The 27,500-nt window shown below is 44.9% G+C and overlaps 2 protein-coding genes across 2 annotated transcripts in view; one reads left to right on the top strand and one right to left on the bottom strand.

Annotated features, from left to right (window-relative positions):
• Positions 1-10,154, top strand: part of LOC134449301 (general transcription factor 3C polypeptide 1-like) — a 50,008-nt gene extending 39,854 nt beyond the window's left edge. The window contains exons 37-43 of the mRNA XM_063199175.1: positions 3,764-3,948; positions 4,255-4,541; positions 5,183-5,338; positions 5,789-6,620; positions 7,112-7,136; positions 7,541-7,730; positions 9,339-10,154. Of these exons, the coding sequence (XP_063055245.1) occupies positions 3,764-3,948; positions 4,255-4,541; positions 5,183-5,338; positions 5,789-6,620; positions 7,112-7,136; positions 7,541-7,730; positions 9,339-9,650 (1,987 nt within the window). The 3' untranslated portion in view covers positions 9,651-10,154. The remainder of the gene's footprint in view (positions 1-3,763; positions 3,949-4,254; positions 4,542-5,182; positions 5,339-5,788; positions 6,621-7,111; positions 7,137-7,540; positions 7,731-9,338) is intronic.
• A 7,409-nt stretch (positions 10,155-17,563) lies between these two features.
• Positions 17,564-27,500, bottom strand: part of LOC134455744 (SEC14-like protein 5) — a 31,582-nt gene continuing 21,645 nt past the window's right edge. The window contains exons 8-16 of the mRNA XM_063207042.1: positions 26,314-26,421; positions 25,880-26,050; positions 24,939-25,009; positions 23,906-24,077; positions 23,312-23,446; positions 22,826-22,963; positions 19,247-19,489; positions 18,411-18,616; positions 17,564-17,669 (exon numbers count right to left, since the gene is read on the bottom strand). Coding sequence (XP_063063112.1) covers positions 17,564-17,669; positions 18,411-18,616; positions 19,247-19,489; positions 22,826-22,963; positions 23,312-23,446; positions 23,906-24,077; positions 24,939-25,009; positions 25,880-26,050; positions 26,314-26,421 — 1,350 coding nt within the window. The remainder of the gene's footprint in view (positions 17,670-18,410; positions 18,617-19,246; positions 19,490-22,825; positions 22,964-23,311; positions 23,447-23,905; positions 24,078-24,938; positions 25,010-25,879; positions 26,051-26,313; positions 26,422-27,500) is intronic.

Genomic DNA, 27,500 nt, shown 5'->3' with positions numbered 1-27,500 from the left:
GGTTTTCTTCTACTATCAGGCTTGAATAATGGTCATACACAGGCTATTAAATGTTTGAATAATGTGTCAAAATAGGCCTACGGTATACACTATGCAGTATCTTGTCGTCGTCGTTAGAGCAGGGAAAAGGTTCAGGCTCAGTTCACCTCTGTAAAAGTAATTACCCAAAAATCTTGAGTTCTTTGATGTTCTTTCATGTTCTAAAGCTTGAAGAATCTCCAAAAGTTGAACACTTTTTAGAAGTCTTGGAAAGTTGTTAAATATATTTTTGGAAACACTTGTTATTGTGAAAGCTAACAAAAGCGTTTTCAAAAAGTCTTGTCAAAGAAACTTCTTTGTTCTACAAACCTTTTCTGAAATTATTTTTATGAAATCCTGACATTTTTTAACGACCCCTTTGAAGTGATACTGTCCCATTTTTGGAAAAGCTCATATTACACCTCCCCTTTTGAGTTAAATAATGGGGCTTTACCATTCTCCTGCACTTTCAACCATTTTCTGGTTATGGCAGTACAAATTTTACCTCTAAGCTAGCAGTTAACATTGAGACCTATGAGACCAGTTAGCCGCCAGCTGGTCTCATAGGACTCAATGTTAACTGCTAGCATGGAGGTAAAATGCCCTGCCATACTCAGAGAACGGTTGAAAGTACAGGAGAATGGTGAAACCCAATTATTTAACTCAAGGGGAGGTGTAATATGAGCTTATTTCCAAAAATGGGACAGTATCACTAAGTTATATTAGGGGCCTATTAAGTTCTTGCAGTTCTTAAAGTGGTACTATCCCATTTTTTTAAATAAGCTTATTTTACACCTCTCCTTGAGTTAAAAAATGATTGGGTTTTACCTTTCTTCTGCACTTTCAACCGTTCTCTGGGTATGGCAGTACAATTTCTTACCTCCAAGCTAGCAGTTAACATTGAGTCCTATGAGACCAGCTGGTGGCCAGCTGGTCTCATAGGACTCAATGTTAAATGCTAGCTTGGAGGTAAACTTTGTACTGCCGTACTCAGAGAACGGCATGAAGTAAAACCCAATTATTTAACCCAAGGAGAGGTGTAAAAGAAGCTTATTTCCAAAAATGGGACAGTATCACTAAGTTCCAAGGTAGTTTATGGATTCCTAATCTAGGAAAAGCTTGCTCAAAAGAACTTTTCCCCCCAAAAAAACTCTTTGACTGTATATTTTCCCTAGCCTCACGAGCCATCCTACGTACTTCCGCAGGGATTAAAGTTTTCCGTCGCTACGACGGAATTCCGTCAACTGGATTTTCGTTTGGACGGATTTCCGTCCGTATAATTTATGTCAATTAATTTACAATTTTTACTTTCCAACTGAACTCAAATCGAGAGCACTCCTGGTCATGAGAAGGGGACGAGAGGTGTGTTTGGTGTAGGCCTACGGATGTAGTTAGTAGTGATGGGCCAATGAAGCTTTGTTGAAGCTCTGAACCATTAGGCACATTGCTTCAAAAAATGGGTTAGTACTTGAAGCTTCAGTAACAGGGCCCTCTCCTGGTGAAAAGTCATGATTGCAATTAAACGGACTCAATTCGATAAGATGAGATGTTGTGTCCTCATCATCTGCGACATTACCCCCAATATTGGACTGCTCTCATACTTTTGCACACACTAACTTCCAGCAGACATTTGACATTTTGGGCTACTGATGAGGCAGTTGAGGTAGACGACATTACAAAGGCTACGATGCCACATTTATTTATTTATTAATTTATTATTAGGCTAGGCTATTTTTTGGGCGATCAGAATAAAATGTTGCTGAACATGAATGTCTTCTCCTTATTGTGTTCATAACGTATGATGATGTTGTCTACTTGTCTATCAAGTGGGACTTATAAACCTAATGGCAGTCAATAAAATAGGCTATCTATTCTCGCCACTGCAACCTAGCAGACGGCTCTGCAACAGTCCAAACACATTTGCGCGCGCCTGCTGGTTCGTGTGGCAGCGCGAAACACTGCAGCTTCTTTCGGAAAACTGAACCAGTTTACTGTTTCATACGTCATATATCACGTGGTTTTTCCGTACTGAAGCAAACTTCGGAACAGTGGTTTAATGGTTTTCACAGTTGATGGTTTGAAACACGTTCCGGCGCGCTTGTGCCAGACTACCATCACTAGAAATTAGGCTACACACTCCACCATTGGCGGTGTGATACAACATTCACTCATCAGTAGCCTAGTTTTGGGTCATCCCCTGTTCTTCCGTGTTCCAAAAAAACATTTTATTCTGATCGCCCAAAAAATAGCCAGTGTTTGCCCATTCTAATGTGAAAGACAAAATATAGCCTACTACTACAACAAAAAACCCCATAATGGGATCACTCACTGTATCAACACATTGCAATTCCAAGTCAATAATTCTGTGAGATCAGCTACCATTTTGAAGCAGCATTCATTGTGAATCCATTCTGCATGATGTTGGGAACAATTCATAAACAATGGGTAGAAATAAGAGGAAATAACCAAAACATGCCCCAAATTTCAGTTCAATCTTTGCAGTCTGATATAGTATCCATTATCCCTCCATTCTCGGCCAGTTCTAGTCAATCTGGTGAGCGGCCTAGGCCTGCCCGCCCTCTTTCCTTTTTTTGTATTTAGAAATTGGCATCTGTAAACATAGCATTGTAGGCCTACATCTGATTGAGCACATCTGATCTAGTACCTACAGGTACACTCATACTGAGTCTATATAGGTCTACTGAGTGTATAATGAATATTCATTGTTCATGTGAAGTGTAAAGATTTATGTTGGTTGAAGTTCTGATTTTGTGGCACTTTTTGGTATTACTGGCGCCCTCAAGACATAGGCCTATTCTGCTCTAGGCGACTGCCGCGTCTGCCTATGCCGCTGGCTCTGGCACCATTCCTTGCATGTATGTTTCGTCATGAGGGCAGAGCCTGGCTACATTGGTTTTCGTAGGGTTACGGAGTGATACTCGGAGTGATACTCGATCGGGTGCCTAACCGGTAAAAAAGTTCAGTCAGATTACTTTTTTTTGCTTTAATCCCTGACTTCCGCCAAAGGATTGGCTCGTCTACTGTAGTCTGGCCGTGCTTCTCTGTGGAGTGCCTGGAGCAGTAGAATTTTGATCGCAACTCCCCCCCAGAAAACAGCCAATAGTCGAATAGGCCCTCCACGTGGGGGGCGAAAGGGGGAGGACGCTTGTGACAATGACGTACACATCTGCGCCAGAGCCATTGGTCTGCGCTATGTTGTTGTTGAGTAACTGCCAGCGATTGGGTGAGAGGTGTCCAATAATTTCAAACCATAACAGAGTGCAAACTTCCTGCTTCCTACAATCGCTTCAGAGCAAACAAATGCCAGACCATGAATACGAAATGAAATGGTAGTATTATGGGATGGTCAGGACCAGGCTATATTTTCCCCTCTGCGTCGAGGGAGTCTGCAGGAGATGAGCGATGCCCTGTGGTGGTAATGAGAGAAGCCTATGGGTCCCTTTGTCTTTCCTTTCCCCTCTGTCTGAGCAGGAAGAAGGTTGAGATCAAGTCGTCCCAGGTGTCCGATGTGTGGATATTGTATGTCTGTATTGTAGTGTGTGTGTGTGTGTGTGTGTGTGTGTGTGTGTGTGTGTATTGATCACTGTGGTGCCACTAATCTAGTTCCTGCCTGAGTATCTTAGCAACTGGTAAATTTGTGTCTATGGAAACTCAATTTTGAATTGTGGGCGCAAATAAAGAAGTAGTGTGTGTGTGTGTGTGTTTCCCTCCTCTGTCTGAGCAGGAGGAAGGTGGAGGTGAAGCCGTCGCAGGCGTCCCACACCAACTACCTGCTGATGAGGGGCTTCTTTATGCCCGGCATCAGCTCCAAGGTCAAGGTGACCTCTGCCGACAGTGTGGTGGTCAACGCCTGCACGCTACACGTACGACTGAGGAGCACGCCCGCACACACACTCTTCCAGAGCAGGGGTGAGTGGACACACACGTGCGAGCGCACGCACACACTAATACACACACACATACACACACACACACACACACACACACACACACACACACACACACACACACACACACACACACACACACACTCTCTCACTCTCTCTGTCTCTCTCTCTCTCTCTCTCTCTCTCTTTTTTTTTCTCACCCAGTCCTATTTAAGTGTAAAAATTCTTCTCTTCTACTCTCTCCACCCTTCTATCCTCCATCCATCCTGCTTCTATCTCTCCCTCTCCACATTTCTCCCTTCATCCCTCTATCTCCCTCTCTACCCAGACTCCTCTCCTGCCCTCTCCACCGTCCTGAAGCCGGGGCCCTGCCAAATCCCGCAGCGCTTCGTCCGCACCTACCAGGGCAAAGGGAGCGACCCGGCCGTGCTGGCCCAGCGATGCGAGACCGAGCTGGGCTACGGCATGGCGGACATCGGGGCGGCCCTGGAGGTGTGGGCCGGAGTGGACCAGGGGAAGCGTTTAGGAGTGGAGCGCAGTGACCTCCTGGGGGGACTTCAACACCTGGTGGAGCCCGAAGGGAGGAGAAAGAGAGGACTGAGCCAGTACATAAAGGTAAGGTGTGCGTGCGTGTGTGTGTATGAGAGAGAGAGAGAGAGAGAGAGAGAGAGAGAGAGAGAGAGAATTAGAGTTCACTATAGTGACTTGCTGGAGGCATCTTGTAAGCATATTGTGTCAAGGCTAAAGGGAGGAGACAAAGAGAGGGAGAGAGAGCAGGCAGAGGGGAATTAGCCAGTGCATAAAGGTAAGGGGTGTGTGTTTGACTTCATGTCTAGTCAAGTAACATGGGAGAGCTTCTGGAAGTGTGTGTGTGTGTGTGGGGGGGGGGGGGGCAGTCCTCTTGCCTGGTAATGCTGTGTGACTGCCCTCCCCTGGCACTTTCTCATCGTACCCTCTTCTGTTATGCGTCTCACATCCCCTCTCTCTCTCTCTCTCTCTCTCTCTCTCTCTCTCTCTCTCTCTCTCTCTCTCTCTCTCTCTCTCTCTCTCTCTCTCTCTCTCTCTCTCTCTCTCAGCTGTTAGAAATAGGTGGCCAGTCCTGTCGTCTGGTTACCATGCTTTGTGTGGTGAATCTGCATCTCTAACCGTGTATTCCTATTTCTCCTCTCTTTCTTGCTGTCTCTCTCTCTCTCTCTCTCTCCCCTCCCTCCCTCCCTCCCCCTCTCTCCCCCTCTCTCCCTCCCTCCCTCCTTCAGGATCTAGTCAGCATTGGAGAGCTGTTAGAGGTGGGTGCCCAGTCCTGCCGTCTGGTGACCATGCGTGACTCTCCTCCATGGCTCCTTCGCGTGGTGCCAGCCGTGGTGGCCACCCGCTCCGCCCAGGCCTCCGCTCACGCCCTCCATGCCCTCAAGGTATTTTGTTGTGTTTTTAATATTCACTCAATAATAAACTCATATTTACATGGTATGAGCAAAGCACAGTACGTTTTGCTGCTAAAAATGTGTTTCTGGAAATTCAGAATGGAAAAGATCAGAAAGTGCAATTTTCCTAGTCATAATGAATACTTTTTTTCCATGGTGGGTGGTAAGTATTTGTGAAAGAGTTAACTTTTGTGAATGGATATTGTGAATTCTGAAAATAAGCTTTAAAGTGTCTGTCACTGCATATCTGAAGTTAGCGTGACCATCCGTTATCTTATTTCGGGGGGAAAAAACACCTGTCGAGTTTCTGTACAATGGTCGATTCTCCTCCAGCGATGCGCACGCAGCCAAATTACGTCATCTCTGTTAAAAAGTAAAGGGGTCTATTGGGAATTATTTCACTGTTAATTTTCACTGCCCCTTGCCTGTGTCTCCTTAAAGGCCCTACGCTTGCCACAGTGGAGGCATGAGCAGAAGATCAAGCCGCCCCACAAGGGACCACAGGGCCTGGAACAGCTGGTGAAGGACAGAGGAGGTGGAGGAGGAGGGAATGCAGGTGAAGGAGACGAGAAAGGAGGAGAAGGAGTAGGTGGTGATGGAGGAGGGAAAGGAGCCGAGGGCGAGAGAGTTGGAGGGAAAGAAGGAGGAGAAGGAGGAGGAGGAGAAGAGAGTGGAGGAGGTGAGAGGGGAGGAGGTGATGGTGATAGAGTTGCAGCTGCTGGAGATGGAGGAAAAGGAGGAGCAGAGCCAGGGAAAGGAGGAGGTGAAAGCGGAGCTGGGGATGGAGCAGGAGTAAGGGTTGGGAAAGCAGGAAATGATGGAGGAGAAGGTGGAAGACGAGGAGTAGAGGGCTGTGTCGGAGGAGAAGACGGAAGAGGAGGCGGTGATGGTGGGGATAGAGGAAAGGCAGAAGAAGGAAAAGGAGGAGGAGACAGTGGAAGGGTGGAGGAGTTACGGAGGGGTTCAGAAGTAGGAGCTGGGGATGCAGGAATGGGAGGATCAGGAGGAGGAGGAGTAGGAAGTGGAGGCACACTGCCAAAGAAAAGACTTCACACATCAGCAACAGAAGGAGGAGGAGAAGGAAGGGATGAGGAAGAGGAGAGAGGAGGACCTGTACCGAAGAGGAGGAGAGCCGAGGAGAAGGAGATGCCAGGAGCTATGGCTAGTGATGAAGTGAGGAAGGAGGAGAAGAAAGACCAGGATAAGGAGGCCGGCGGTCAACAGGAGGAGCGACAGGAAGAGGAGAACGTGGCAGAGAGCTCCAAGCAGGAAGGTGGGTTAGCGCTCGTGCTTTGTTGATGCATGCTTAATGGGCAATGTTTTTTTCAGTTTGAAGGAAGTAAAAAAAAGTACACTTTAAGTGTATGGGTTTTTCACCTGGGTGAAGATGACCAAATCCAAAGTAACTCTTGGACCGCACAATGTACTGTGCAGGGAAGAATGCAAATTCCACCTCCATGAAGTATAGTTTGTTTTCGATAAAACGACTATGTCGTTGAATTAAGCATCAGACTAACAAAATCAAGCATCAGAATTTTGGTACTTTGGAACAATGGCTTCCAGAAACAGGTGGGTTATTTCTGTGTAGTTCCAATTAGTTGCTAGCTGAGGATATTACCACTACTTTTTACCAATACTGTCTAATTGGTCGTTTTGATGCATTTTTTTAACAAATGGTGATCTGGAGTAACATTTAATGGTGCATTTTGTTGTGCTTTTATGCTTTATTATCATCTCTCTCTCTGTCTCTCTCTGTCCTAACAGACACAGCAGTTGACTCAGATGAAGAGTAAGTATCTCTGTTTATAAATGTCATAGCATGTCTCATAGTGTTCTCGCTTGCTCACTCACTCACTCTGCTCCAAGAAACTTTATTGGCATGACCTAGTCATGACAGATCAGCACCGATCGTGACATGACAGTTATAAGAAATAAGTTTACTTTCACTCTCTCTCTCTTTCTCTCTCTCTCTTTCTCTCTCTCTCTATCACTCTCTCTCTCTTTCTCTCTCTCTTTCTCTCTCTCTCTATCTCTCTTTCTTTCCCTCCATCCCTCCATTCTCTAGTCTAGTGTAAACCGCTCATTGTGTAAAGGCATGCTGAAGTGATATACAATGAAATCTCTCTCTCTCGCTCTCTCTCTCTCTCTCTCTCTCCATCTCTCTCCATCCCTCTCCATCCCTCCATCCTCTAGGGGAGAGCGTGAGCGCTTCATCAGTCGTCCGTGGCGCATGGTGGACGGCTCTGTGAACCCCTCGGTGTGTAAAGGCATGCTGGAGGCCGTGCTGCACCACATCATGACCAAGCCGGGCATCACCGAGCCGCTGCTCATACACCACTACACACTGGTACTGCAGCCGGTGGTCGTCCTGGACCTAGTGCAGGTATGATACACACACACACACACACACACACACACACACACACACACACACACACACACACACACACACACACCGTATAGCAGAGATGGGACCAAGTCACTAATTTGCAAGTCGCAAGTAAGTCTCAAGTCCTTCCAATCAAGTCCGAGTCAAGTCACAAGTTACGACACATTTGACCAAGTCAAGTCCAAGTCCAAGTCGTGCCAAAGCCAAGTCAAGTCAAGTCCAAGTCCAAGTCGTGCCAAAGCCAAGTCAAGTCCAAGTCTTATTTTTTCCAAGTCATTAACAAGTCACCTTGTATTCTATGTGCAATATTGACAATTACCTTTGGTCATAAATTCATTACCTCTCCACACTGCTTTGCATGTCCCCCTTCGCCAGTCATGTCCCGAAAATCGACCATGGTATACTATGATTTCAGTTTTTTGAGCATGGTTCGGCATTGGTTTTTGGTTTTTAACTATAAATTGAACTATGGTTTTACTCTGAAAACTAACCATGGTTTTATCATGGTTTATAATTATTCATTAAATTTCTTTTATCTCTTATCCAGCGCACATATTGGTGACGGTCCTTGGAGCAATGTGGGGTTAGGTGCCTTGCTCAAGGGCACTTCAGTCATGGATGGAGATGTAGGAAGAGGTGGGTTTAAGGGTGGGATTCAAACCTGCAACTCTGTGATCTCCAGCCCAACTCCCTAACCATTACAGCATGACTGCAGACAAGCTTTCATGTTTGTTTGGGTGACCATGCAAACCACAATTGATCATATATATTTTTTAGCATGGTTTTTGAAGGTGAATCATTTATTTTTTCTTTCTTTCATGCATTTTTTTCACACACAAAATGCAAAAAAAATATATATTCATTGACTTGGAGCACAATTGCAAGTCATTGCAAGCTAAAACTGTCAAGTCGAGTCAAGTCTCAAGTCAATAGCGTACAAGTCGAGTCAAGTCACAAGTCACTCCTAATATTGGCAAGTCAAGTCTCAAGTCGAGTCATTTGTGACTCAAGTCACAAGTCAGTCCGAGTCACAAGTCACAAGTCCACATCTCTGCCCTGTAGTACACCACTACACACTGGTGCTGCAGCCTGTGGTCGTCCTGGACTTAGTGCAGGTATGACGCACACGCACGCACACACACACACACACACACACACACACACACACACACACACACACACCGTATAGTACACCACTACACACTGGTACTGCAGCCTGTGGTCGTCCTGGACCTAGTGCAGGTATGATACACACACACACACACACACACACACACACACACACACACACACACACACACACACACACACACACCGTATAGTACACCACTACACACTGGTACTGCAGCCTGTGGTCGTCCTGGACCTAGTGCAGGTATGATACACACGCACACACACAAACTCCTCAATATTAAAATCTAACCTCTCAATATTAAACTTCAACTCCACTCCTCCTCTCATGTCTCTTCCAGACTCTGGTAGAGATGGGTTGTGTGCTTCGAGTCTACCTATGCCCTCCCCAGTGTGTCTCATTCAGTCTCTCTCTCATACACATGCCCTAACTCCACAATAATGGCTCCTCTCCTCTCATGTCTCTTCCAGACTCTGATAGAGATGGGTTGTGTGCGGCGCGGCTACCTGCGCCCTCCCCAGCGCCCCTCCCTGTTCTCGGGGCCGTGTTGTGCGGCGGTGGTGTGCCCCGGACCCCTGGCCGAGGCTGAGACGGCGGGGGAGCTGGAGGCGGCGGCGGCGCGGCTGGGCTACACGGCCTTCTACGAACCCACCGTGGCGGCCGGACTGCTGCTGGGGAAAGCCTACCCGAACGATAGGAAGTGGAATATCCTAAACTTCTTGAGAAAACAGAAACAGCAACAACAACAACAACAGAGTCCAGATGCTAGCATGAGTCTGTGAGACTGTGTGCGTGCGTGCGTGCATGCGTGCATATGTGAGTGTGTTAGCAAGACTGCAGTTGGGTAAAGCCTACCTACACGAGAGACAGTGGAATATTCTATACGATCTACGGGTATCACAAGCAACAGCGACAAGCACAGCTAAGTTTGAGCTGTTTGTGCGTGGGTTTGTGCGTGCGTTCGTGCATGCGTGCGTGCGTTTGTGCGTGCGTGTGTTTGTGCATGTGTAACATGGAAAGTGTGTAGCCTACGCCAGAGAAATATGTGTGATGTAAGTTTACTTCAGGAAGCCAGACGGGCACCAAAGGAAGAATGTGTGTTTGTGTATAATTGTTAGTGTTCCCACACACAATGTACATTTATCAGGATAACCCCTGATGCTCATGGTTTTCATTTCCTAAGATGAATGTTAATTATTATGGTTTGTTGTGTTTCTGTTTTTTTTTCTTATCTGATGTTCAAAATAATGTTAAACTAATAAAGAGTTTTATTTGTTTTTCCAAGAGATTTATTCACTCGTGCCAATTTAATAATCAATTTACAAGTCTTTCTGGCTTGTTTTTGTGGAGTTACAAACAGGAATGTCAAAATTCGGCCTATCCTGCAATGGTGAATTTTTTTTATTTTTTTTTTTTATTTTTTTTTTAAATCATCGATCCGGACCACCACTGAAATTGAATCACTTGTTCCTTTTGTCATTTTCAACAACTCCACAAAATGTCATTAAAATCTGTTAAATTTTGAGTTATCCTGCTGCCAGACAGACAGACAGACAGACAGGCAGATAGGCATACAGACAGCCAAACAAACCAACGCGACTGAAAACATAACCACCTTGGCGGAGGTAAAAGGACTAATAGAGGCACATTCATAGTAATAGATTTTAATATATTATGGAATATATTCAATAACTTAAGTCACATTCATCTGTTTCACAACAAAAGCATTTTCATTGTCTACATTGTCTTACATGAATGTACATTCTATGCAATGTGGAAGAAAAGACAAAAACAACATTTCAATACATTTCAGACATTTATACAGTTCACATTCTGTTAGTAACAGTTTGCTCTTTGCTGAATGTCAACACAAATAAAGAAATGAGACAAAACAGACTAACAAAGGTCAAATAAATATTTGACAATTATTTGTATTTCAGATATTCACACAGTTATTTACATTCAGTTTGCTGAATGTCACATCTCCCAATCAGTCGGAACATAAATAAAGAAATGTGACAGAAACAATGGTCAAAATCAGTAAAAAATCAATTTGTTTCTTTAAAAATCCACATTGTAGCTATGCTCTTTTGTGTGCTTAACATTTCATTAGTGAGCCCTCTGCCTTTTTAGTTTTTTGAGTTTGAGGTGAAATATGAGAAAAGATAGGCCCTTGTTTTATGCCCAAATTCTTATTAGTACATTTCCAATGGCAGGAACCGAAACACATACAGTAGAACAAAGTCAAAACAAACAAACATTGAGTACCGTTAACAATAATAACAGCTATATTAATAATAGTGTGCCAGCATTCACATTTTAAATGTTGGTATTGCTTTTGTAATACTAATTATGGTTTATAGCCCTTTAGGTGGTATGCACTGAGTGTACACCAGACAACAATGGCTGACGGTGCTGTATGCATGCCTGTTCACATTTCGTCACATTCAGTGCTAAGTTATTTGTTGAGTATAGGGTGGCTATGTAATTGTTATGAATGTGGAATAATGACTGTATACAGTCATTGATATTGGAAACATCTGTGGGGGTCATCCTACGTTACACGACGGGAGGAAGTGTTTGGTGAGATCCCACAGCCCTAAAGTGCACAAACAGCTGTATCTGATCTCTTCACGCACGGTAGCATTGCATTCTTGACAGTAAAGGTGTCTTGAAGAGCCCTTAGTTGGCACGATGGAGAACCACAAAAGATCAATAATAAAGTGTGAGGTGCGCGTATTACTCCAAAAAGCAATAGCCGTGGGTGATATCACAAGAAAACGCTCAAGAAAACATATCCACACACACCACAAAAGTTTGTCTTCGTCAGACCTTGCAGGTCGAAGTGTAGTGCCAGTTTTTCATTAAGTCACGACAAGGGAGCTTTTGGGGTGTGCGAACCCATGATCCTCACATGGACAACACTTGGAACAACACTCATGTTTCCAAATGAGTTCCTCAAAGAGCTTTTGGGAGATTCATCCACAGTGGCAAACTGAAGACCCCCTAAAGTTTCTTTGTCGAACCCTTCGATTGGTAATGTGAAGAACCCCTAAAGGTGCTCTGAGGAACACTTTGGGGTTGTTCGGTTCCCCACTACGATCCAGACGTGGGTTCTTTGAGGAACCCTGATTTTATATTATACTGTATGTGGTGTTGTATACAAGTATACAGTACAGGACAGGCTTGATTGCTTATGGCCAGTGTTGCCAGATTGGGCCGTTTCCCGCCCAATTGGGCTGCTTAGGATGGCCGTGGGCGGGTAAAAATGGCATTTAGCAGAAAAACCCGCCCAATTTTTGCAATAGGAATCAATAGAATTGGGTAGGGACTTTGTGATTCTAGGCGGGTTTTGAGCATTTTTTGGGCTGGAAATCATCAGCCTCATCTGGCAACCATGCTTATGGCTTACTTTCCGTAAAGATGGTCATGGCGATCCTCTGGAGAGGCGTGCAGAGTTAAAGAGCGCCTCTGTAAACTGTAACATTATGCATATCCCATCCATATTGTATTATGTTTTGTTTACTCAAACATATACAATAGAATGATCTGCCAGAGTCTTATCAATGTTGTAGAGCAGTGGTATCCAATTATGTTCCCCCAAGGGCCACATTATGTTGCTGATCAACAGTAACTTGGGTCATTTGTGAAGTATTTCCGAGAAAAACAGAAAAAAAACAACTTTAAGCCTTGTGGCGCCATTACGAATAGCCTCGTAACTCGTGGTTAGGAAACGAAAGGGGGAACTGACAATTGGGGTAGTTTGGTTCTGGGGGGAAGAATAATGCGGACGGAAGTCAACAATCAAGCGCGACTGAAGGCTAACTGGAAACGACGGTAATCAAACATTTCAAACAAGTGATTTACGGTTAAGTTTAGGGTTAGGGTTAGGTTTAGGGTTAAGGTTAGGGATAATGTTAGAGGAAGGGAGACATGGCATGAAGCTGACACAACGACAGCGCTCCCCTCCCGGAATGCATGCACAAAAGAGGTTGGATATACAGTATAATAAGAGGAATCGAAACACGCAATTTTGTCTCCTAAGGGGGCGTTGTCCCTCCTTCTTCTTCTCTTTTCGTGGTGTTTGCACAAGACGTGCGCTACCGCCATCTACAGCGCTAAGGGGACTCCATTTATTCTCTACCTCAAGACTCCGAAGGTCTCCTAATCGAAGGTCTCCTAAAGGGGCGTTCACCAGACGTAAAGTGGATACCGGAAAATAACCCACCTGCTTTATCTCACTCTCATATACTATTCTCTGCACGCACGCTGCTCGGGTGGTCTCTCTCTCTCTCACTCGCTCTCTTTCACCCTCTCTCTCACCCACTCTCGACGACAGCGCGCGTTGCCCAACTACGAAAAATGAGGCTATATCGTAGCGGTACCACGAAGCATGTTGTTGATTTTCCCCGAGAATGGGCTCTGCTGAGAGAGAAACAAATCGTCCGACTGCATGGCCACAGATAGCATACATGTTTTACCATTTGCTCCAGCCTAGGACCTCGGGCCAAATGTTTGCCATGCCTTTGCCGGATCTGGGGTCCGTATCTCGAAAGCGTCTTTGCTAACGACGGTAGCAACGTCCTTCGTAAGAGCGACTCAACTCTCTCTCGACAGCGACGCTCAATCCAAGGGAACGGTAAAACATTCTTAAGACGGTTAGCAACGACAATAATCGAGAAACGGACCACTGGTCCAGGGGCCGCCATTTGAAGACCACTGTTGTACAGTATGGGGAATCCACACTGAAGCCAACCAATATGCATATGGCTTCCATGATTATTATTACCGGGATGATGGTAACCATAACAATGGCTAGGCCCTACCACGCTGATGATGAATCTGTCTACCTCAAGTCAGTCAACTTCATTACATCCTTGCCTGTGGCCTTGTAATGTGACTCAACGTAAGCCTAATCGATGATCAGAGATTGGACAAAAGTCGCTCTGTGCTGGTTGACAGCAGGGGAAACTTAATTGTTTTTCTCCAGAGGCTGCAGGAAAGCCCAGTCCAGTCCACAACGCTGAGTCGGCTACTCTCTGAATTCTTAGTCTTTCCACCTTCTGTCCAGAGGATGCTGCTACGAGCTTAAACATGTTGTTTTGAACCTGCACTCTGGGCAGCATTTTTTTTTTATTATTAACTAGTACTTAAGTGAAAGTACGGTAGTGGTATGAGGTGCCTCTAGCCATCACTAAAAGTTTATATATACTACAATTTTATAGGCCTACATATTTTTTTTCTCACACATGCAAATAAGATTACACAAAGTGTATGTGCGAGGTAAAATAGTGTATGTATTTCTATTTCTAATTTACTGTCAGAGGGGCACCTCATACTTAACCACCACTTAGGGTTAAGTATTACCGAACTTGACAGTTAGGGAGGCGGGTCAACCATGCCATTTGGGATATCGTCGGCTTGCTACCAAAACCGCCTAAGTCCGATTTTGGGGTTTTCGGAAAACAGGGAAAAACTAAATTTCCTAGGGGGCGCCAAACACCAGTGGCAGTTCTAGGAAATCTGAGACCCAGGGCAAAGAGCAATTGTGAGTCCCCCCTAATAATTTTGGTCAAAAGGAGATTTTTTGCAGAACTTTACTCCCCTACCACTTCCGCATCCTCCTGTCATCCTGTCTGTGTCATTGGCTCATTACAAACAGTAGGCCTACCTGTCCAAGATGTTAATTTATTTTCTTCATTTATTTTGAGTGAAGCAAGTCAAACATGAAAAGCCTTCTAAGGAAAACAAAACACTTTAAAAATAAATTATTTGATGCAGCACAACAAGAACAATGCACTGCACATTATTTTGATAGTCATACTATTCTTTTTATTTTTATTCCAAACTTTACTCCTGGAAATGGTGAATGTCCGTTTTTTATATAGGCCTTGTAATAGTCTGGCATGTTGGTAAATCTCATATCTGCCAATAGATTTACACAGCATTCTTTTACTTTCTATTATTTATAGTCATGTTAGTTTTCATAGTTATCATTATTTGCATTATCATCCAAAGTAAAGCACTCTAAGATATTGCCATTGTGCTATAGCAACTGCCTCAGCCGTAATGATATTATTGATCATGTTAGGACAGATACAGCTTGAAGTGTCGTGCAGAGAAAGCATTGCTGTGGCGTCCAGTCTCCATGTTGAGGGTCCATCAGTCATGGTGGAGGATGAAGGGGTGGGGCACTTCTTTGGTCCTCGTACCTCCTCACGAATGGTTTCCTCCTTGTTTGTCATCTTTGGTTAATTTCTGCTCTTCTCCATGCTCATAGAACTGCCCCACCCCCCCAACCTTGCCCATGACAGAGGTAACCTGTCCATAGAACTGTGCCCCGCCCACTTCAACACCATGACCGTGGCATTCAGAACATTGTGATGATTCCTGGATTCCTCATTACTGGTGTGGGTTACCGTTGTCTCACTGGGTTTACAATAATCTGATTCACAAGTGACATCAATCCGACAGTATTTGATGTCTATGTAATGTGACATTAGGTAAATGTATGAAAGGAAATATTGTCATAGGAAATTAAAGGCTGTAGTAGCCTTCTTCGAATCTCTAACTACATCAAATATAGCACCTGGTTAATAAATGCGCGATTTATTTCGTATAGCTTAATTTTAAGGCTACAACCTTTGTGTGATAATAAGAATATCTCAGACACTGATGTCTAAGGATGAAGTTTTGACACATGGCCATTGTCTTTGAAGAGAGAGAGATAAAAAAAAATTCTTAACAGATGTAATTATACTGCTTCTTCTTGCCCATGTCAAGTTGCCTGCATCAAAAATGGCTAAGTCAAGTTACCCAAGTCATTCACATTGGCAGAACAATTGTGCACAGGGCCCTAGGATGAATAGATAGGGCCCCCATACCACCTGCCAAGGTCATAATAGGGACCCTACCCCTGCCACCTGCAGGAGGGCCCTAGGTCTACAGGCAAATGCCCTCCTTGTCCTCCCTATAGCTACGTCCCTGGTCATTAATTTTCTCATAGGCAGTGAGTGACTTTATACATACAGATTTTTGACTCTGGTGACTGTTGTGATTGATCAATGACCCTGGCGGAAAGACAGGGTGATGCAGCTGTGGTAGGGGAGTAAGTTTATGTAAAAATCTCATTTTGACAAAATTCGGACTTAGGCGGTTTTGGTAGCAAGCCGACGATATGTTAATGGTTATCCTCTTGGTCAGACCAAGTCTCGGAGGGATTTGAAAGTCGATGATAATCAGGCTAGTATGCGTGGCTCTTTCGATGTTGAAGCACAATGGGGGTGCTCTAGGTTGCCAGGTCAGGTAAGGTAGTGTAATGTAATGAGCAGTGTTGGGCTTTCTGGAGAAGCAGGCAGCATGAAAAGGCTAAGCAAGATTAAGCTCTTATTATTCCATTTATAAGGGCAAGAAAGGTGGACACCCCGGGTAAGGAAGTAACAACAACCCTATCACATTTTTTTTTGCTCAACCAATTCTATGAACCAACTGAGAATCGAACCCAATTTCTAACCATCATTCAACATTTCCAGCCCAAAATGCATTGCTGACTGTATGCGCATCCAGACGTTGCGGAATGTCAAATGAGCCCTGTATCTGGCAGGACTTCTACTACCTTGTCAATTTTTGTTCATCTGCTTCTGCTCCGAAACAATCAAAACAACTTGACTGCATCTTTTGTTTACAGGTAAGATGGAGTAGACAAAAAAAGCTGCACGTGAGACGTAGACATTTGTTCAAGATTTTTTTTAAAAATGAGGGGAGGTGGGACTCTATATGAATATTCTGCACAGGATGAGGTACGGTGTGTGTGTGTGTGCGTGTGTGTGTGTGTGTGTGTGTGTGTGTGTGTGTGTGTGTGTGTGTGTGTGTGTGTGCGCGCGCGCGTGTGTGTGTGTGTGTGTGTGTGTTTCACTTCTTTGAAGTCTTTTGCTTGCAGACAGTCTGTCTCTGGTGTTCTGATCGTTCCAATGCTCCGTTTGTATGGTACAATCCCCAGACATTGAATAAAGTGACAACACTGCACATATCGAATAGCCCTTATGGTTGGAATACAGTACTGTATGTCTCAGTTCGAAGTGCTTGCTTGCTTTTGTGTGTGTGTGTGTGTGTGTGTGTGTGTGTGTGTGTGTGTGTGTGTGTGTGTGTGTGTGTGTGTGTGTGTGTGTGTGTGTGTGTGAGAGTAATGATGGCAAGCTGGATTCAGAATGCTTCATAGTCCAAATGACTTGGTTTTTAGATTGTGCACTGTGCTTGCCCACACTTCAGTACAATTAGGCAATCACCTGGTTTAATTGGACAGATCAAATCAGGTGATTTGGAATATGTGGTACTGGATTGATGCTTCTGAATCCAGGGTGTCTGTGTGAGAATAAGATGCATGTGTGTGGGTTTATAATTGCATGCATCTTGCTTGCGTGTTTAAGATGAGGGACATTTCTGTGTTGTGTTGTTGTGTTGTGTAAGCAAGTGCGTCAGATTGTGCATACCGTGTATAATGCATATGTATGTCTGTGAATTGCTGTTTAGTGTGTGTGTGTGTGTGTGTGTGTGTGTGTGTGTGCGCCTGTACGTGTACGTGAACACTGTGTGTGGGTCAGTGTGTGTGTGTGCGTGTGCGTATGTGTGTATAAGAGAGAGAGAGAGAGAGAGAGAGAGAGAGAGAGAGAGAGAGAGAGAGAGAGAGAGAGAGAGATTATCTGGATATGAGCGAGCTGCCCTGTGACTGGCTGGATGAGGTAGTGGCAGCACTCAGCTGGGAGAACCTGCTGTGGCACGACTCCAGACTACTCATACTGCCCCTAGAGGATAGGAGGAGAATAGAGAGAGAGAGAGCGAGAAAGAGAGAGAGAGAGAGAGAGAGAGAGAGAGAGAGAGAGAGAGAGAGCGAGAAAGAAATGGGAGATTATGCCATCTCTTATGTTGTTTGTGCTTGCTCTACAAGTATACACATTATTACACCATTAGAAAAAAAGATATTCAAATAGCTACTTAACGTTTAACATAGAGGTAGAAAACAAAGACTAGAGTGGCTACGACTCAATTGTTCAATCTCTCAATTGTTCAATCTCCTCCAACACTTTCCTTTCTAATTCTATACATGGGTTTGCGGTGTTTGTAAACACGATATTGTGAGGAGGGCCAAGACAACACGTGAGGGCAGCCAACCACGTGAGCAACTTTTTTGACCAACAGCGGTTTCTAACAATCAGAGGTTGAGTTGTGCGCAGCTAGGTTCGGGGAAAACAAACATTTAGAACCCATGTATAATGGGGCACCTGAGTCACGCCCTCTACTTCCTGGTTCATGGGGCAGACAGTTGCAAAAAAATGAATGGAGGTGAAAGAGGCGAGTCGTGGTGGATTTGTGGTGCATAAGTAGAGGTCCAAGGTTTGGATTGTTGTCGAGAAATCACTCATTTCAAGCTCAGTAATTATTTTTTGACTCCCTCTGCCCCATGAACCAGTAGAGGGCGTGACTTAGGTGCCCCATGTCCTATCTGGTGAAAGGCAAATAAATAAAGGCCATATGACGTGTCCCACCTGAAGTCGTGTGACGCGAGCACCTCGGTGTAGAACATGACCTTGCACCGGGGGGAGGAACCCTGCCGGGAGGCCAGCACGTCGTCCACGGCAACCCTGTGGAGGGAGGTGTGGCCTGATGAGGAGGAAGGGGTGTGGCCTGTCGCCACGGCAGCAGCCTTCCACTGCAGGATGTATATGCCTGGCCAACGCGTTATGTGGGAACCCTGATGGAGACAAAGATACAGACAGACTCACATTGCATGAAAATGTAGTTTGTATGGGGGGCAGCTGTGGCGCAGCGCGCTAAGCCCCCCACATTTGGGCTTCCATGCCCACGGGGACCCCGGTTTGAGTCCGGCCGGGGTCATTTCCCCATCCCACCTCATCTCTCTGTCCCACTTGCTTCCCGTCACCATCTCAGACTGTCCTATCAAGTAAAGGCATAAAACACCCTAAATATATTTTTTTTAAATAAATGTAGTTTATAATTTTTTATAATTAATTTCTTTCAGTGTGTCAGAGATGGTCCTTGGGTCACTCAACAGACAATTAGAAAAAAACTCCAGCACACTGACCATTTCGCTGTTTTCTTTAATGCATAACGTCTCAGTCCTAGACCTTTATCAGGTAACCTGATAAAGAAACCGAAATGTTGTGTATTAAAGAAAACAAAAAATGGTCGGTGTGCGTCTTCCAAAAAAAAACACACCAATGATAAAAATGTATGTCTAATGGGACCGGGATGTGTGTGTGTGTGTGTGTGTGTGTGTGTGTGTGTGTGTGTGTGTGTGTGTGTGTGTGTGTGTGTGTGTGTGTGTGTGTGTGTGTGTGTGTGTGTGTGTGTGTGTTAGTACCTGTATACTCTCTCCCTCGTGACAGGTAAGAGACGACTCCACCATGCTATAGTCCACTCCCAGCACCCAGCTCCTGTCAATCAGTTGAACGTTATTATTTACGACAGGCGCAGACCCGGACGCCTCTCTCTTAACGGGCTGAGGGGTCCTTTTGGAGTGGAAGATGTTGAATACCACGTCGCCCTTCAGGATGTCAAAGTCCCACGTGATCACCGACGACCCCTCGACAATCTCGATCATGATCTGGAAGAGAGAGAGATCCACCAATCATATTCCAGCATTTAGAAAGTACAAACCTCAACTCCGGTGAAGTTGGGACGTTTGGTAAACTGTGAATAAAATCAAAATGCTATAATTTTTAAACAGCATGAAAAGCCACTCATGCATTATATTTTTAAGGGAGATCTCCAATTACTGCCACATGGTAAGGACCAATTGGATTCTCTACTATGTTTTAACAGTTTAACTCCATCACAAGCAGGGCTGGACTGGCCATCTGGCATACCGGGCATTGCCCGGTGGGCCCTCGCGTCTTTCGGGCCCTCGAGAGACCGAAATAATAATTAAAAAATATATACATTATTTTTTTTTGTCTGTGACGGTAAAAAAAATGACACGTCGGGGCTCATTGGATGCTTCTCTTGAGGCACATTGGCCTAGTCCAATGAAATGTACTGCTTCTCAAAGGCCCGCCCCTCCCTGCAGGCCCTCGCTCGCTCGACCCAACTAGTCTGTCAGCAATGCATCATCATCCGAAGTTTCGTTGACTTGGATGGTGGCTACTCGGTTAATAAAAACTCTGGTGGTGGAGCGGAGGATACAGGGCGCTATATGGAGAAAGAAATGACTATGACTTGGCTATGAAAAGCGCATGGAAAAGCGAAAACTAAAACTAAAAGAAGACGGGACAAAATGTGCTAAAATCACTGACTTGTTCAAAGCTAAAAGCACCACCAGCTCGAGCTCCGGACCGGTAGCTCTCGTGTGGCCGTGGGAGGTGTGGTGAATCACATAGCTGGACCTCAGGTTGGGACAGTAGGGCCGCCGGTGCATCAACGAGTGCAAGGTGGTGCAGGAGGAGGCGGCGGCGGGCGAACAGTGCGGGCGAGATGGTTCGAGCAGGGGAGGTACGAGTAGAGACGGATACGAGACGAGACCCAGGGAGAGAGAGGTTAGCCCCCTCAACACACCCAGCTATAGCTATGTGCCACTTCGGCGTTTCGTAATTTCCCATCCCTTTCATCACCTCCTCGGACCAAATTCCTGACTTAATCAAATCAGTCATGGCTATTTGTACCCAATACCCATTTGATACATTCCCATGCACTTGTCTTGTAATGTTGCGCCAGCACATAGAAATCTTCCATTTGCCTTGAGCTGTCATGAGATGCTGTGTTGAAGTGAAGCTAGTCTTTCTGCCCTCTACCCAAGAACTACCGTACCCTGGCTGGCCAGGCAGATTAGCTCACCGCCTCGGCGTTTTTCCCATGTACTCTATTGCCTGAAACTGAAGATGTCGTCCCCACTCGCTCAAATCAGTCACAAATATGTATTGATTTATTTTCTTAAACTTTTTTGTATTGTTGCGCGAGAAATCTTCCATATCTCTTAACGTGTGTGAGCTGCCTGTCACAACCACCTGTGCTATGTGTAGCCTATTACATGTTAATTACGGCGCATACCCACGTTCACTTTCTCAAATCCAACAAATATCTTGTTTTAGTCAATTGCTTGTCGTGTCTTTTGCAACTATGATTTTAAACTAAATGTATGTTTTGCAATCTTTTCCTAATGGCATGTCACGTCATTATCTGCCTCTTTGCATGGTAGATGAAGAAAGAAGCCGTCTTTCCGTGCTGTTTGTGACAACTACGCGCTCCATTTATTGTAATAGCTGAAACATGTAGCTTAACTTTGTTGTTGGCAATGTGATATTTTATAGGGCCTTCATAAGTTGAATTTTCCTGTGGTGGTCACGGATTGGCTTTTTTTTATCCATGCAAACACGTTTTGTTCTGGAAAGCATTTAATCATTGGATGGATGTTTAATATCTTGATGGTTGAGACGACGCGGTTTGGACGCTTCAATGCACTGACTTGTTAGTATACTTCAATGCTTCAATGCGTAGGCTTATTGTACGTAACGTCATCAACCTCTGTTGGAAGACTAAGCAATAATAATAAGCGGTCACTTGGTTTTGTTGTGGTGAAAAAAATGACGAGTGTAGGGAAGAAAAACCCCACTGATATAATGACAGTCTTGGGCTATTTTGATCAGTGTCAAGCTGCATACAGTTTATGCCAAGACAACAACTAGAACCGTTTTGGTGTGCGTTGGGAAAGGGGAGGGGTGGTGTTGCCATTTAGTAAGCTCACTGACAGTAGCCTATCTGTGGACTGGAGCAATTTGAAGTTGAAACATCTAGGAAATTATTATTTTTTATTACATTTTATTATTATTATGGTGTCATGTTTTAGTGTGTGTGTGTGTGTGTGTGTGTGTGTGTGTGTGTGTGTGCGTGTGTGTGTGTGTGTGTGTGTGTGTGTGTGTGTGTCTGTGTCTGTGTGTGTGTGTGTGTGTGTGTGTGTGTGTGTGTCTGTCTGTCTGTCTGTCTGTCTGTCTGTCTGTGTCTGTGTGTGTGTGTGTGTGTGTGTGTGTGTGTGTGTGTGTGTGTGTGTGTGTGTGTGTGTGTGTGTGTGTGTGTGTGTGTGTGTGTGTGTGTGTGTGTGTGTGTGAAATATGGCTTTGCTTATCAATGTTAAGGTGTTTGTGTCTGTAGGACCTGTTTTCAGTTTTTGCTTCAGGGAAATGGTATGAATACTTTTATATTGAGATTCACTGGCCAGGAAAATAATCAGGAAAATAGTTAGTTGTCCACCTCTCTCTGTCTCCTACCCTCAAACATGGATGAAGGGAACATGAGGGTACACTGTGACCATCTCCCCAAGAAGGTTATTGTGAGTAGTGATGAAGCATTTTTTCGTGTGAGCTTTTTAATAGGCTATATTATATACGATGGGCCCTCAGGCGTCAAAAAGTGCCCGGGCCCTTTTCAGATCCCAGTCCAGCCCTGATCACAAGGACCAGCAGGTGATAAAATGGCAGGCTTTTGGTCAAGACCTGTCACCCTGTAAGCACTACAGAAAGGAAAACATTGCAAAACATGAAGAAGAATACACCGACCATTTAAGCTGGTGAAATAATGTGCAAGATAGGAATGAACACTGTTTTTTTTATATAAAATTATCTCATTGGTTAATGTAATTAACTGTTGAGTGATGTCTTTTGTTTTGTTTTTAGTCTTCCTCGACATTTGCTGCCTTTTATTGTGTGTGTTTGTGTTTTTGAAAATATCTACGAATGCAAAAACCAAAAAAAACTGTCTGACCAACCAGTGAGTATGGAAATGATAGATATAGGACAAAAAAAGAAACACTTCTGCATTCTGATGTATGCCAAGTAATTACAATCATTCCTAAGAAGACAGGAAATTGCCTACTGAGTGCCAGCTGAGCACATCAGCCTGAAGAGAGACAGTTTAATAAGACTGCTTGTGATTGGCTTGTTCAGACAATGACCTCATGTGGTGCCCCTTTGAAGACTTGTGCTGATTGGTAGATGGTGTCGGCCCACAGGCGTATGTGGTCTGGGTTGTCCAAGTCCTCCTCTGTCTGGTAGTATGACTTGGGCACCTGCCCTCCCTCTGGCACATGGCACTATGGCAACAAATACACACATTCATTATATTGTAATAACATTGTAATTACAGGTCAATTCATGATGGTTCAGTATTTAGACTATTTACAACCTGTAATAAGTGCTCATATGTGTATTTATTACATTGTAATAACACATAATATATTTGTATGGCATAGGCACCACAAGCACAGACATATTATAGTGTAATGACAATGTTATCGAATTTAGTTTAGGAATGTAATGAGCGCGTAATTTGCTGCACGTAGTTTGTGCTGCTGTGTGCCTCTATTGGTCTCAAGACCACCAATGAGAGTACTGGGCTGTGATGATGAGCATTAGAGAGCACCAATCAGACACCTCCTTACCAGGCAGTCCCCGCCCAGGAAGTCTGGTATGATTTCCTGGTCGATGTAGTCTGAGAGGCCCCCGGGGCCCTGGTAGTTGTTCCCGCTGTACACCAGGAACTTCTGACGCGTGTTCTCATTGATGAAGGGACTCACCTGGGTGGGGGGAAGACACACACAAGATTTGGGCTGTTTTATGAGTTTCATTCTGTCGTGATATTTTTTGGCGTTTAACCGGAGACAATTGATTTGCTACAGTATAGTACAGTATCCATGTGACAAAAGGATGTTCTACTCAGCTGCAATCCTATGGCAGATATAGGAGAATGAACGGAGTTCAGTGGAAAGTCACAACCATTTAGGAGACCAGGATTGATTGATCCCCCTTTCTATGACGCGTATACCATATACTCACTTACTGTATACTCCCTACAGTAGTACACTCATAGTATACACCATACTTCCCTCAGTCAAATTAACCAGTGTCCATAGGACGGGGAAGACTGCATCCGAGTGTCTCTGGGTAGTTTGTAAACCTACTATACCTCTCTCAGGTGTACTAACACCATACTTTTCGTATCTTAACTTTATATTTATTTAAGTATGCACACTAACCAGAGTCCAGAGGACGGGGAAGACTCGTGGTGCTCGTACTATGAGCAGGCGTCCCAGGGTCTCAGGGTAGTTGGCCTCCACCACCTCTATGATGCGCAGTAGAGCTTTCACACCCGGACGCCACAGGTGACGCATACTGAGGCCCTCCAGGTCTACCAGGCACGTCCACGAGCTGGGGAAATACACATTACATTAATAATAATAATAATAATGCATTTTATTTAAAAGCGCCTATCAAAACACTCAAGGACACTGTACAGAGAGAAACAAAAATAAAACAACACACATAAACAGAATTTTAAACAAAAATAAATAAATGTTTTTTTTTTTTAAATATGAAATAAAATAAAATAAAATAAAATAAAATAAAATAAAACAGAGTTTAAGAATCATAAAGAATAGGCTATCTGAAACAGATGGGTTTTTAGCCTGGATTTGAACAGGGGCACAGAGTCAATATTGCGGATGTCAGGGGGAAGGGCATTCCACAGCTGAGGAGCAGAGCAGCTAAAAGCTCTATTCCCCATGGTATTAAGACGGGCAGAGGGGACAGAGAGGAGAATGGAGGAAGAGGAACGGAGGGGAACATTCACACTTAGCTGACGCTTTTATCCAAAGCGACTTTTACAGGGTACTAGTTACAATCCCTGGAGCAATGTGGAGTTACGTGCACCTAAGCCATGGAGGGAGGTTAGGGTGGCATTTGAACTTGAAAAGTTCTGATCTTAAGACCACCTCCCTAACCATTGGCCACGGTTGGCCAAAAATACACACACGCACACACACACACACAAACACACACACACAAACACACACACACACGCACACAGACACGCAGATTACACACTCGGATGATACATTGATAACATTGACACATTACACACACATGACACATTACACACTAAGACCACACACAGAGGACAATGACAAACATACTCACGAGATGGGCTTGCCGAATATTTTGGTGTTCTCCTCATACATGACACATTACACACTAAGACGACACACAGAGGACAATGACAAACATACTCACGAGATGGGCTTGCCGAATATTTTGGTGTTCTCTTCACACCTCTTCTGGCCCTCCTCATTCATGGACAGCACCTGTGGCGAGGAATTAGCATTGAAGATCACACATTAAAGTGGAATTAGCATTGAAGATCACACATTAAAGTGGAATTAGCATTGAAGATCACACATTAAAGTGTGTGCGTTTGTCTGTGTCTGCGTGTGTGTCTGTGTGTGGGTGTGTGTCCTTGTCTCAGTGTGTGTGTGTGGGTGTGGGTGTGGGTGTGGGTGTGTGTGTGTGTGGGTGTGTGTGTGTGTGTGTGTGTGTGTGTGTGTGTGTGTAGCCGGTGTGTGTGTAGCCGGTGTGTGTGTGTGTGTGTGTGTGTGTGTGTGTCTACAGTATATTCCGTACATGTCTGAGCAGTGCCTCCTCCCCAAGTGCCATGACCAGTCCCTTGGTGTCCTCCTGACCCATTCTCAGTACAGTGACTCATGTGTGTGTTTGTGTGTGTGTATGTGTGTGTGTGTGTGTGTGTGTGTGTGTGTGTGTGTGTGTGTGTGTGTGTGTGTGTGTGTGTGTGTGTGTGTGTGTGTGTGTGTGTGTGTGTGTGTGTGTGTGTGTGTGTAGCCGATGTGTGTGTGTGTGGGTGTGAATATTGCTTACATGTCTGAGCAGTGCCTCCTCCCCCAGTGCCATGACCAGTCCCTTGGTGTCCTCCTGACCCATTCTCAGTACAGTGACTCGTGTGTGTGTGTGTGTGTGTGTGTGTGTGTGTGTGTGTGTGTGTGTGTGTGTGTGTGTGTGTGTGTGTGTGTGTGTGTGTGTGTGTGTGTGTGTGTGTGAGTGTGCGTGCATGCGTGTGTGTGTGTGTGTGCGTGCGTGGGTGTGTGTGTGCGTGGGTGTGTGTGTGTGTGTCTGTGTGTGTGTAGCCGATGTGTGTGTGTGTGGGTGTGTATATTGCTTACATGTCTGAGCAATGCCTCCTCCCCCAGTGCCTTCACCAGTCCCTTGGTGTCCATCTGCCCCAGCCTCAGGATGTACAGCGGTCGCCCCTGGTGATCGTGGTGATGCCAGCCGCCGGCGTAGTACTCCACCAAACAGGCAGGGGGCGACCACGTCTCTAGGATGTAGTCCACCTGCTCAACATACACACACACACACACACAATGCCTCATTGTTTTTAGTCATTTGCAGTGACTATACTTTATACACTGATGTGTTGGTCGGCACATCATCAAGAAAGAAAGAAAGAAACAAACAAACAAACAAAGAAAAGAAACGAAAGAAAAGAAACGAAAGAAAAGAAAAAACGTGTGTGTGTGCGTGTGTGTGCAAGCGTGCGTCCGTGCGTGTGTGTGCAAGCGTGCGTGCGTGCGCGCATGTATGTGTGTGTACTGACCTGAAACTGCTTCCTCCAGGAGAGGGAGTGGCAGAGCATGTCCCGAGCCTTCTCCAGGTGGAAATCTCTGGCACGCAGGAAACGCAAGATGTGCTCATCCTTAGGGATCTGAGGAGAGAGAGGGAGACATGAAAGAGAGGAGGATGAGTGGAGAATAGGGGGAGAGATAGCAAGAAAGAGAGAGAAGAGGATGTGCTTATCTTTAGGAATCTGAGGTGAGAGAGAGAGGGAGACATGAAAGAGAGGAGGATGAGTGGAGTGGGAGAGATAGCAAGAAAGAGAGAGAATAGGATGTGCTTATCTTTAGGAATCTGAGGAGAGAGAGAGAGAGAGGGAGAAATGAAAGAGAGGAGGGTGAGTGGAGAATAGGGGGAGAGATAGCAAGAAAGAGAGAGAAGAGGATGTGCTTATCTTTAGGGGTCTGATGAGAGAGAGAGGGGGAGAAATGAAAGAGAGGAGGATGAGTGGAGAATAGGGGGAGAGATGGCAAGAAAGAGAGAGAAGAGGATGTGCTTATTTTTAGGAATCTGAGGAGAGAGAGAGGGGGGAGAAACGAAAGGGAGGAGGATGAGTGGAATAAAGAGGAAGGGATAGTAAGAAAGATAAAGAAGAACAGGGTGAATGAGGATGTGCTTATCTTTAGGAATCTGAGGAGAGAGATGAAGACATGAAAGAGAGGAGGATGAGTGGAGAACAGGGGGATAGATAGCAAGAAAGAGAGAGAAGAGGATGTGCTTATCTTTAGGAATCTGAGGAGAGAGATGAAGACATGAAAGAGAGGAGGATGAGTGGAGAACAGGGGGATAGATAGCAAGAAAGAGAGAGAAGAGGATGTGCTTATCTTTAGGGATCTGAGGAGAGAGAGAGAGGGAGACATGAAAGAGAGGAGGATGAGTGGAGAATAGGGGGATAGATAGCAAGAAAGAGAGAGAAGAGGATGTGCTCATCCTTAGGGATCTGAGGAGAGAGAGAGAGAGAGAGAGAGAGAGAGAGAGAGAGAGAGAGAGAGAGAGAGAGAGAGAGAGAGAGAGAGAGAGAGAGAGAGAGAGAGAGAGAGAGAGATGAAGAAATGAAAGAGAGGAGGATGAGTGGAATAAAGAGGGAGGGTAAGTGAGAGAAAATAGGTGGAGGAATAAAGACAGAGAGAGGGAGAGGATGGGGTGCAGAGGGTGGATGGCAGAATGTCT

This window comes from Engraulis encrasicolus, chromosome 1 (genome assembly GCF_034702125.1).
Source record: "Engraulis encrasicolus isolate BLACKSEA-1 chromosome 1, IST_EnEncr_1.0, whole genome shotgun sequence".
In the NCBI taxonomy this organism is placed as follows: Eukaryota; Metazoa; Chordata; class Actinopteri; order Clupeiformes; family Engraulidae; genus Engraulis; species Engraulis encrasicolus.
This window is presented reverse-complemented; position numbering and strand designations above follow the sequence as displayed.